The sequence below is a fragment of the Sylvia atricapilla genome, chromosome 2, assembly GCF_009819655.1.
Source record: "Sylvia atricapilla isolate bSylAtr1 chromosome 2, bSylAtr1.pri, whole genome shotgun sequence".
Lineage (NCBI taxonomy): Eukaryota > Metazoa > Chordata > Aves > Passeriformes > Sylviidae > Sylvia > Sylvia atricapilla.
In genome coordinates this window covers 28,488,888-28,500,924 of record NC_089141.1, presented here as the reverse complement: position 1 = coordinate 28,500,924, position 12,037 = coordinate 28,488,888, and the positions used below count along the sequence as shown (strand labels likewise).

The window sequence follows — 12,037 nt, the reverse complement described above, 5'->3', positions numbered from 1 at the left end:
CTAAAAAGTGTGCAGGATAAAATGATTTTCTGTCTGTCCTACACTTCTCCTAATACAATTATCAAAACTTTAGTAAACTCAGGAACTCTGTAGTTAAGAAATCCAAGTGCAGTGCAATAACAAACCTTCATTAGAGACCTCATTCTGCCCTGCAGTAACCTGCATAGGAAAAAATAGGATAGTAGTGCATGTGCAATTTCCTTGGGGACTGCACAAAAGACAGCCCAGATTTGTGCTCTTCTTTCTGCAACTGATACCTAAAGATGGCTTTGCTTGCCAAAAAGATGTAACCCAGGAAAGTCTGCCTCACCCACAGAGAAGATTTGTGCATATGAGCTGATCAAAGCCTTTTTGAAGATGACAAGTTACAGTGGTAATGGTCAGGAGCTGGACTGATGGAACACAAACCCGACAGGATGAGATGCAGAATGACGCATGGCAGAGGGAGCTGGATCTACCCTTTTTGTCAAATAGCCAAACAGCTCACACCGGTCCCAAGTCAGCTCCTGATCATTAGGACCTTGGTCAAAAACGTGCTCTTTAGCCAAAAACTGAAGAGAAGTGTTTTCAATTCATTCAGGCAAGGTAAACTATGGTCATCTCATGCTGCACATCATGATAATATGAGAAGCTGTTTCTTCAGTGGTATTCTCTGGTAAGGTAATTGGTAGGTTCCCTACTATAGATGCTACCACCATGTTGACAAAGCAAGCAAAGTGTTCAGTATTATTTCATAATGTTTGCCAACTTTCTAGGAGTCAGGAACAACTATCTTTTGATAGTTGAATGGACTCTGGCACAGATAAAATGATTCACCCAAAGACAACCCAAGATGGAAACTCTAAAGTTCTCACCTCCTACTACGCTACAATTTCCCCAGGTGTGACTGTTGCAGTCATGGTTATTGAAAAGCAGACCTGCCCTTGCTGTAAAACATTCTCTCCTAAGACCTTCATCCCAGTGAACTCTATATGAGGCTCAGTAGACATCCACTTAGCTAAGTATGCTAAGATCTGTAAATTTGTCTTTACCCACCTTGACACCTTCATGTGTAACATCCTGTTAAGCAGATGGAAGATAATGCCACTGATAGATGGTAAGGATTTCCTGCAGTTATAATGAGAATATGAAGCAAATACATGTAGTCTGAATTGAAATGCTGAAGCTGGTTATTGTGCTTCTATGACTGTAGGAATAAGATCTCTTCTCAGCCTTCTCTGCTTTAGAATAAACCATGCCAGCTGTCTCAGCCTCTCTGCATAGAGGAAATGGTCTGGTCTTTTCATCATATTTGTGGCCCTGTGTTGGACTCTCCAGTCAGTACGTCCATGTCTCTCTTGTACTGAGCAGCCCAGAACTGAAGACAGTGTTCCCATATATTCACAGTGTTTTTATGGCATTCAAACTCTGAGCCTGTCTCTGCTCTGTTTGAGCTGAAAGATCATCACATTAAGGTTTGTCCACTGCTTCCTCTATCTGCAGTACGAAAAGGCAGAGGAGGGAGGACAACAGGTTCTTGGTGGATTACATAATTATACAGAATTAGCTGTATTACTTTGATTCAAGATGTCCAGTCTCTTGACTAGTTTGGTTAAACCTGCCTAATTCCTTCCAACAGAGAGAAGAAATGGCACAGGTACACACTTTTAGTCCAGTGTAGTCTTGGAGATTTATTTTCACTGCTGGATTTACAGAAGCTGTAGTTTCATTTCACCCTCTTCTCTCCCACTCATACCACTGGAATGCAAAAGGAGAAGCTGCCACTGGGAGAAATATGTTATATGTTTCTGTCAATGAACAGCAGGCCTCATTTCCCTTTATCAGACAATGGAGATGCAGAGAATGGAAATGAAATCTGATATCTAAAAGTAAAAGAAAAATTATTAGGTCCCCCTCAGCGGTTTAAAGACACCTGTTGTGACAAAGCTTTTATTTACCCTTATAGGATAAATAAGGGAAAGGGTAGGCCAAGGAATATGTCCCAGGTCTCATTTGTTCACAAACAGCAGTAACCCAACACTTGTAGACTGAGAGTAGATCTATTGCTGAGAGTAACTCACCCTTATGGACAACAAACCTGTCCTTGTAAAACACTTTAGTGAGGGTATGGAAAAGGCAAGCCCTTGCTCTTGTTGAAGCTTGCAGGACAGTGATCAACCCATACCACTGAGGAGGTTGTTGTGAGATGAAAAAGCACATGGGATTTATCTAAGCGCTTTTTCACAGATCCATTGAGCCATAACTTCACAGCTGGAGGCATGAAAAAGACCTTCCATCAGGACAGCACAATTTTGCACAGCGCTGTTAGACTGGACCCTGAAAGAAACATGGAACAGAAGTGAGAACAAAAGAAAATACTGAGATTGTCTCCTGGAGACAAGAAATTAAAAACATCTGATTTTGGAGGGTGTAGCTCAGAGGAAGAAAAACAACCTGACCTCCAAATGGCAGCTGTTAAAAAAAAAAAAATGTACCCCAAAGAACTCTGCCACAGCTAAGTATTTTTGCCATCATAGAACCCAAATCAGAACCAAACATAGATACAATTTCCTCCAGTGGCAGTGATATCCACCAGCATGTGAGTGGCAGTGATGAAAATCTCATGGAATGACCACTGCCTGCAAGGAGTTTGTAGGAACAGAAAGTTGGGTTTATTCAGGGAACTAAGCCAAGTGCTCAGAGTACTGACCTGTTGACAGTGAGATCTTGGGCAAGTTTTCCTTGCTGGAGAGGCTTTAGAAACTAACTCATTGCCTTAACTGCTATAAAAAGGAAAGGGCTAGGCAAGGTCACTGGATAAAAACATGTTTTCTCTCATGGAAAACAATGAATTTTGTCCAAGTAAAGACTGAGATAAAACTAAGGCTCTGACTTAGGCTGGCACCAGTAGAGCAGGAAAGGGTTGGGTCCTTGCACCCAGCGACACCAGCATTCAACAGAATGGGTGCAAGGTGGCTAAACCCAGTGAAGCCATATACATTTCTGACCAAGTATCTCTGTGCTGGTGCAGGTAAAAAAGTCCTCGGTCTGAGCAGCTGGAGGGAAGCAGAGAGTGAGATTGTAATAATCGACCTGCTTTTCCCAGGTGCATGCCCTTACAAGCTGCAGGACAGTGAAAGGCGAACCCTGTTGACCTTAGTGCAGTACAGGTGACAGGAAGAAGAAAATCTGCCCAGGAAGAAAGCTCCTGACATCTGGAGGAGGAACTCTGGGTGTTCTGGAACACCAGGCAATCTGAATAAGCACTATTGTTTTCAAAACAGAGTGAAACTCACTTGGGATCACTTAATACAGAGCCATCCTCCCAAATCCATCCAGAGCTTGACCTGTTCCTCAGTCCAATCCAGAAATATTTTGGTCGAATATGCTTGAACAGATCCTAGAAATGATAATGAATTACAAAGTGACTAATGAAAGCCAGCCTGAAAATGGAGATAAGGATAAGTAAAGAGAACAGAGAGCAAGATACATAGCCTCAACTCACTGTTCCTTAAGTGACTGACAAAACTGCTTCCCCACACCTTCTAATGACAGGACCAGGAGTCAGACTCAATGATCCTGATGGGTCCATTCCTACTCTGCATATTCTGTGATTCCATGGACTGCATCCCAGTCTCCTGGAGTTTCCTGCACAGAGCTTTATGTAGGAAGGTATGCTATGAATATTAACACCCTACTAAACAGCTAACTAGCAAGCTAATATGAAGTATTAACAATTAAAGGTAAAATCAGGGCAGGGTAGGGCAGGAAGTGCAGGCACTGACAGATATGTGCAACAAACTCAGTATGAAAGTGCTTTAAATTTCATACATATTTTCCTCCTATGTGTTTTCAATGTTCATTTCCTTTTAGCTAACTTTTAACCCCTGATTATTGTTAAAAGGTGAAGCCTCCAACAGCAATTCAGCCCTGAAGTAAATTCCCCATCCCCAACCCTCCTCCCCACAAAAAAGACAAAGCAAGAAGAGGTAAGTTTATCTTGTCCACCTTTGCAACCCAAGAACAGCAACCTTTCAGGGTTATGGCTGGACTCCATCCCTATCTCCTGCTGCCATAAACAAAGCCTCAGAGAAGACATCTTCAGAGAGAAGTATTAACAAAACTGGCTTGGTAAAGTTGTGGGAATAGGAGCCACTTGAAGAATCACTGGAGAACACTCCAAACACTGGTGGTTTGGAGATGACTGTGCTCCCCTAGCACTTGGAGGTGGAGCAATCACGGCCTTTGCAGTACAAGGCAAAGACAGCTAGGAAAGTCTTGTTTAGATGGGTGAGTCTGAGCAGGGATAATGGGTGACACTCTAGTAGCAGAGATAGTAGTCGGAAAGCAACAGGAACAGGAAGGCTTTCTTCATGCTGAGAAATGGGTAATCTGGGAAAGATGCCTGTTTCTCAAGGAGTCAGGATTTGTCTAAGGAAATGTGAGAGCCTGTGGGCACAAATGAGAGAGCATGTGGGTACATACTCCCAATCAAGCAGAGACCTGGCTTTGTAATCCTCCAGAGAACATCACACAATGCAACTTCTGTCCAGGGACTGGAAGCTGTCCACGTTCATTGGACCTGAGCTAATAAACCCTGGGTTGAGCAAAACCAGATCAAGATTTCTGCTCTACTTAAGCAGATGTGCCTCAGCGCCCCAGTGATCAGCACTACCCATTTCTCTAGTGACCACACATGCCCCTGCCCCCAGAGAGCACCTGCAGCGGAACACACGGTTCCTTATTTCACCAGCACAATTGAGGTACTTCGGCAGAGAGAGGAAGTAAGCATTGAAAAGAGAATGAGAAAGAAATATCTAAGCATGAACACAGGGAATGGCATGGGTCACTGAGCAGGAGGAGCTGGAGCAGTCACAGGGAGGAGAAGTATTGCTTTTGCAAAGGAAGCATTCCTTGAGAATGGGGATATATCAGTTTGTAGGCAATGAATATGACGGCTCAGTCCCACAGTCATTTCCTGTAATCATTCATATCAGCCTTATTAGGAATAAGAGAGGAGGTAGAGGAGCAGTGGAGAAGGCTGTCTCCTACCATCCTTCATAGGATGATCCTGAGCACCTGACAGTGACCCTCATCTCTCCCTTCTCCCCTTTGCTTCTCTGCTTCCTGCAAACTTTGTGATGTGTAACATCACCACTGCAAATCCTTCCTCTCCTTTAAAACCAAAATATTGCTGAAGTGACAGCACTGCTTGTATGTCAGTCACTTAGGTATCTGCAAGGAAATGGGAGATCCTCGAAGCCAAAGAAAACCATTACCTTCTCCCAGGTATCACTGATCACCAGGAGGTGAGCTCCCTGTGCCCTGCAGGATTCCCGGCTGGAATTCCAGTCTTTCTTCTCCGTGGAAAAAAAGTAGCAGCTCCCTCTGTAGGCCACGCACTGTTCAGGGCATGCTGGGTGGCAGTCACCTGTAAAGAAGTCAAAATACTCGTACTCTTCTCTACCATTAACCAGCAGAAACATTTGTCAGCAAGGACCTACTGAGAAACAACTCATTTAGATAGTTGAAATGCAGAAAACTCAAATCAGGACAAGATTCTGAAAATAACAGTGTAATTTCAAATTCTTACAAGAGTCACATGGACTTTCATGCTGGTGGCAAGCATTCACACACTCACCCTGCCCCCAGGTTTCCACTGAACCATTGAGATACCCAATAATACTGAACTGGCTGTCTGGAAACAGATCACTGTGGGTAAGGTGTGATCACGCCCCACCTTAGGTGGACGGAATTTAAGCAACTAACAGCAAGCTCCTCCACATGGTCTAGCACCATCTGCATGCGTGAAAATATATTACTATTTGTTCCACAGTTTACCACTACATTTACCAGGCAAGTCTACAAAAACTTTTCAATATGTTTAAGTGTTTTTTGCCACAGGATCTGAAATGGGTTTAGTAGAATCTTCATGAGGAATATATTCTTCAAAACATTCTGGATAGGCAGTGGGTACATAAGGCTGGTAGAAACCTAGAACAGCTTCTGGTTTTAACCCATATAGTGGACTTCCTGTGGTTAGATGTGTTGCTGGTCCTTTGCTGTTGGCTACTTATGGTCAGCAGCCCTTTGTGCACTTACTCGCCTTCCAAATCAAAGCAATTGCTAGGAGGACGCTCAGTACCCCAAAACCTATGGCCAAGCCCTTCAGAACTGCTGATAACAGAGAGGGAGCTGCAAAAGAGAAAAAATACCATAGTGAACAGAAGCCACATGAAAACTGACTGTGGTTTTACACAGTTTGCTTGTGCCCTGGGCATTTCCACAAGGAACTACATTATTTAGAGCATCATGTCTGTATACACTCTGCCCACGGCAGACACCACTGTCCCTGCTTAGCCAAACTGGGGCTTCCTCATGGCCCTGCCCATCAGCCCAGGGCCTCATTTCAGCCAGGTTTTGGGTCACCAGTTCCTATCTGAACTTCCCAGGGGGTATCTTTCTCCACATCAGTCACAGCTCTGCCCCTGCCTGGCCACAGAGCCTGCTGCTCCAGCCTCTGTGGTGGCTGACCCCAGCAGAGGAAGCCCCTACCACAGGTGAGCTGGAGCCACCTAGGCACCATGTGAGACCTCATGCTGGCAGGAGCCTCCCAACAAATGCGCTCCTGCCTCAGCATTGAAGACTGGGGTGGGAACCAGAGAGCTGCATTGCTACAGCCACCATGTTCCAGCTTACATGTAAAAAGAAATCCAAAGATTTTCCCCCAACTCCCCCAGAAACAACAATTTTAATCTCAGCATCCTGTTCACAGGCTTAGACACATGGTCATGCTATATCTTCCCAGGATACTCCCAAGGCAGTTCTACATTTTCATCTTCCCTGATGGAGTGGCAGGATGGGAAAACCAGCCTTGAAGACCTTGGGACATCTCCCCCTTTACACTTTCACCACCACTGTTTGCTGTTCACTGGTTGCCAGTGGCAGAGAGTGAGTCCTTGGGGCAATTTCCACTGTAGCCCAACACAGCTTGCTTTCAAAGGGCTGGTCAAGACTGGCCTGAAGAGGGCTGCTTATGTACAGCACAACATGTTTTCAACCTCCAGGCTATATCTTGCTTTTCCATTTCCATCTTCTGGAGATGTGTTTGACCTGAGAGGCATTCACTTTGCATAAAACATTTGAAATCTTTGCACTAAAATCTCTTCTCTCCCGGACAGAAGAGAGGATGACACTTACTGGCATGGATGAGCCCCAGGAGAGTTTGATTTGCTTGTTTTATTAACCTCAGTATGATAGCTGCACAGACAACAGCACTTTCTAAGAAGCAGTAAATGTGCAGCTAACTTATGTACCACATCCTGCTTTTGTGATGTTCCAGAGCCTTTTACTCAAATCTAGCAACAAAATCCCCATGGATCTTACAAAATTTGAGGTGCTTCTCTCTTGGTCACATCACGAGACCCAAAGAAACACATTTGATCTCTTGGTGGAGGTTGAAAACAAATGCAGATCACATATGAAGAATATTGTGAGAAAGACAAAGAAAGCCAGTGCTAAAACAGAAGGTGAAGGGACTCCACTCAAAAACAAGAACACATCCTTTAAACATTGAGAACTTTGTCCAAATACAGAAAGTAGACCAGATCAATAAATTAATAAAAATTAATTTATTTTGATCTTGAGCAGTTTGCAGACTTACTTATGTTAAGGCCAGTTTCTAATCTACAGCAACACACTTAGGCCTGTGGTTTTACCTAGAAGAAGTTTCTAAGGCAACAAGGGAGATCATGAGGGAGTGCTGTTGTAAGCATCATTCTTCTGGTAGAAAGATCTTTTCTAAGATAGGGGTTTTCTCACGTTTCCTGAAGCTTGTAGGATCTTCTAGCTGTCCCAAACAGTTTAAAAATAGTAACATTTCTTATTTTTTTAAATCTTTATTACATAACAAAATCCCATCTCTTTTCAGAGGCAAAATACAGAAAAACTTTTCAGTTACAACTTACTGCTCAGCTTGACACAAAGGGACAGCGGGAGAACTGAAGGACTTGGACTGGGTCTGGAACTCAAACTTGACTCTGCTCTACTCCTCTTGTCTGCATCGCTGTAAACTTGGGTTTTGTCATCAGATTAGGCCTCGAGAATGAAATCAGCCCGAGGTTAAGGGTTAGGGTGGAGGTTTTTCTCTGCAGATTACAACTGAAAACTTGGCAAAAGGGGATAAACATCTGATGAAACATAACTGCTGGTTCTGAGATCACATTTGTATTTGTGTTTTCCTTCCTCTCTTGCCTCTCCAAAGCTGTCTCCTGCACCCTTCAGACCACTGTTACGTTTTCGGGAAAACTGCCAGGACAAGGCAACAAGGATGCAGTCTTCGAAAGGGTTAATCCTTAAATGTCAGCACCGGGCACGGAGCTGATGCCTCCTGGCAATGAATAGAGCAGTTCACTCTCTATTGTTTCAAACAAACTGCAGAAAAAAGGGAATGATTCATCAGTCATTAAAACAAAATCCCAGGGCACCTCCACAACCCCAGCAGTGGGAGAGTCATTAAAGTTCATAAAAATGAAAAAAAAAATGGCATTAGATAATTTTGGAAGGGAAGAAAACCCTCAAAAGTGAAGTGGGAAAACAGGAAGTGTTTGAGGTGAATTTAAACTGAAGTTGAACACCAGAGATCAATCCAGAGAAGTGGAATAAAGTATTTCACAAATCAGGATTTTTGCCTGCAAAAAGGAGTCCCTGCAGTTCACCCTTTTTAAAACAGGTTTAAGGGTTTCTGTTTGATCCTCAGCCCCTGAACTACATGTGAGGCTCTTGCAGGAGTAGATGGGAGAAGTACCTAAGCTGAGTTTGAAACAAGAGCAAAATCTGAATGGAGCATCCAGAAATATTTCCAGGTAGTTATCTGATGAACTCTGGAGAGTCTGTCCAAGGGGGGAAGTGGACTGCTGGACATTTAATGTAAATATCCGGTGTTATCACTTTCTGTGTACCAAAACACCCCAATAGGTCTCTCAGTGCTCTGGAGAAATGACTCTGATACTCTCCATTTATTATCAAGCAACATGATCCAAAATTTTTAGGTTTGTGAGTCCAGATTCAGTTAAAAAACTGAAAGCTGTAAGCATTTTACAATTCACCTCACCTAGGACAATCTGAAGAGTGTCATGGAAGTGTCCCAAATGGCTCCCCTCAGCTCCTGCCTACCACAGTATGGGAGCAGGATGACTACCTAGAGCCAAGGAGGAGAAATTGAGATACAAGGATTCTGTCCTTGGCTGTGGCACAGACCTGGTTATCACTGTAACTACAAGCACACTACACGGGCTGACACTGCCTTAAGTGACCACTGTACTGACATTCTGGTAGTGCAGAATATCTAAAGTTCTCTGGAAGCCAAACAGGGCAACTCTTCATTTTTGACAAGTCCATAAGCACCAAAACCTGTTGATACCCGTGATACTGTGCCTACATAGTCTGGAAGGGTGTGCATTTGAACAGAGGGAAAAATACCTGAGACCACATCTCTCAGAGGTGATGGAGGCAGGGACAGGGTCAAACATAAAGATCTTCAAAAGAAAAATACTTAAAGTGAGCTCCTTAGAGATCTCTTTCGTGCTGAAGAGAGCTGAGCAATAATCAAATAATGTGCACAAAAATGCATTCAAGTATCAGCTTCCTTATTTTTGGCTGTCGACCACAGCTCAAAAAGGCGAGGTTCCATGGAAGATGGTGGAGATATGTTAAAAAGTAAAATGCAAACATCTCAAGAGGGCATCAGCTAATCCCCTTTCAACAGGGTGGGGGTGAACAGGAATGGCAGGGAATAAAACGATGTTACTCTGTCTTCTGGTAACATGGAAACATAATTTCTGGTGAAAAAATATGCAAAAGTAAGACAGCCTTCCAAACAGACGGAGTGTGAGTACCAGACATGAACTGGGGAGTTTCTGTGCTGGCTTTGTTTCCATAATGAAGCAGTGACCAGGCAGCAGTAAACACCACAAGTATACAAAATTATTCTCATCAGAGTATAGAAACATTGTATCCCACAGAGAGAGTCTCCTTTGCTATAACACCTCTAAAAATTCAAGGCAAATCATTAGCATTGCAGCCAGTGCAGCAGAAGTCATATAAAGCACACTGACATTTCATAGAATAGTAGAATGATTTGGGTTGGAAAGGGCCCTAAGCTCATCTGCTTCCAACCCCTCCACCATTTAGCATGAAGGAAATATTTACAAAGAATGATCACCAATGCAAAGTTTGACTCTTTGAAGGTGGTATTTCTCAATGAAGCTGCCAGAGGAATTGTTCAGTGTGACATTTGCAGGTCTAATCAGGATTAATGGACAGGAAATAAGGAAAGAAAAATTTAAGGAAAGCACTAAGGAAATCTTCCTGATAGTAAAGTGCTCTGAAGAGCTGTTTCACGGCAAAATCCGCCAATTTGCTCACTGGGAGGTATGTAACACTAGAACACAGAAAACAGAAAAAAAATCACAAAAGAATCCTGCATAGCCCCACGGGAGACAGGCTGGATGATCTCAAATGCTTTCTCTGTCTCTGATCTCTGATTAGCATGTGCCTCTAATTTATCTGTATTCGCATCTTGCCTGCCCTTCAAAGAACTATTGCTCACAACCTCTTGCTGCTGACAAGCAGACAACTTTAAACCATTTTGAAGAAAAGGATGCGTGGGTTGAACGGCCAGGAGTAGACACTGAAGGAGACCGGTGAGAGGGAAAGGGAAAATGCTGGGTCTCTAACTCGTCATCTTTTGTCACATTAAAATATCCACAGTAATTTTAGAGCCAAAGCAACAGCTCTCTAAGCCAGCACTCAGAGTCCGTGGCCAGTTCAGAGTGTTTCTGTTAAATCCTGCTCTCACTCAAAGTAAAATTTTTGGTTGACCTACCTCATCCATCTTTCCTCACCTCTTTTTTCCTGTGGAGCTTTGGCCCTTGGTGAAGGAGTCTGAGAGAATTTGACAGAAGCATACGTTACTTCCTCCCTTTCATCAGCTGCAGAAATTTCTGATCTGCTTGCTTCCATGCCAAAGTAAGGAGTGTGCACAAAAAGATGTTTCGATCAGCCTGTTGAACAACAGGGCTCAATGCATATGAAACAGGAAATCTGAGGCTATATTCAGAAGACAAGTAATGTGAAGCTGCTACCTCAATCTCCAGCTGCTAAAGATAACCAAATTTACAACGGAATGGAGAGCAGGGGAACTGCAGCAGCTTTCATTTTCTAACCTGATGGAGGATGTCTCAAGAACAGCTGCTAATGGAAAAGGCAATTAATCACAAAGTTCACAGGTATTCTAATTTTTGCCAGTGCAAAAGGGTGTGGTTACCCTGATGCAGCAAGTGGGAGGATTCTGAGAGGATTCGTACTGCTCTGAGGAGCTCCCTTCAGGGCAGAAAGAGCAGGATAGTGACTGCACAAGGTAAAAAAGGTGAATAGTGAGAGTACAAGGTCAAAAGTGGGATAAGCAATGGCTACAGCAAACTGGCAGCTGTCAAACTGCTGTCAAACAGGAAGCAGAGATGGACAGCACAGGTTAGAAAAGGAAGCCTTGTGAGCTTTGGACAATTCCACTTTGGACTGGGAGCTCTGTCTACACCCAATACTGGTGTGACTGTGCTTGAGACACAAGGCAGGCACTGAGAGCTGCGCTCCTCAAGTGCCTCCAACCCAACATCTCAACAGCATCAGTACAAGAGAGACAGGGACATACTGAGGAGAATCTACCAAAGAGTCACAAACAGTACGAAGGGAGCAGCCCTACTGTCCTGGGAGGAAAGACTGAGATGTCTGGGACTGTTTGGGTTGGAGAAAAGACTTCTTGGTTAGGATCCAATTAGTGTATATAAATACCTGAAGGGAGGGTACAAGAAGAGTGAAGCTCTACAGTGGTGCCCAGTGACAGAACAAGAGGCCATGGGCACAAACTGAAAGACAGAAGGGGTTGCCTCTGAACATCAGGAAACACTTTTTTACTGTGAGAGTAACTGAAAACTGACAGAGGTTGGCCAGAGAGGTTGTTGTGTCCCTCAGTGGAGAGTGGCCTGGACACAGTCCTGAG

The 12,037-nt window shown here is 43.7% G+C and overlaps 1 protein-coding gene across 1 annotated transcript; it reads right to left on the bottom strand.

Annotated features, from left to right (window-relative positions):
* Nucleotides 1-1,641: 1,641 nt before the first annotated feature.
* On the bottom strand, nt 1,642-11,111 carry LOC136375609 (killer cell lectin-like receptor subfamily G member 1). The gene is made up of 5 exons (XM_066341216.1): nt 10,884-11,111; nt 6,082-6,174; nt 5,259-5,410; nt 3,276-3,379; nt 1,642-2,316 (listed from the first exon to the last, which is right to left on the bottom strand). The coding sequence occupies exons 1-5, from the start codon at nt 10,999-11,001 to the stop codon at nt 2,205-2,207; spliced, it is 579 nt and encodes a 192-aa protein (XP_066197313.1). The 5' UTR covers nt 11,002-11,111; the 3' UTR covers nt 1,642-2,204.
* Between the last annotated feature and the right edge of the window lie 926 nt (nt 11,112-12,037).

Coding starts and splice junctions, on each gene's coding strand:
- LOC136375609 (XM_066341216.1), bottom strand. CDS start 11,001: ATGGAAGCAAGCAGATCAGAAATTTCTGCAGCTGATGAAAGGGAGGAA. Junction 6,175..10,883: donor AGCTCCACAGGAAAAAAGAG/GTGAGGAAAGAT, acceptor TCTCTTTTGCAG/CTCCCTCTCTGTTATCAGCA. Junction 3,380..5,258: donor TCAGTGATACCTGGGAGAAG/GTAATGGTTTTC, acceptor TATCATTTCTAG/GATCTGTTCAAGCATATTCG.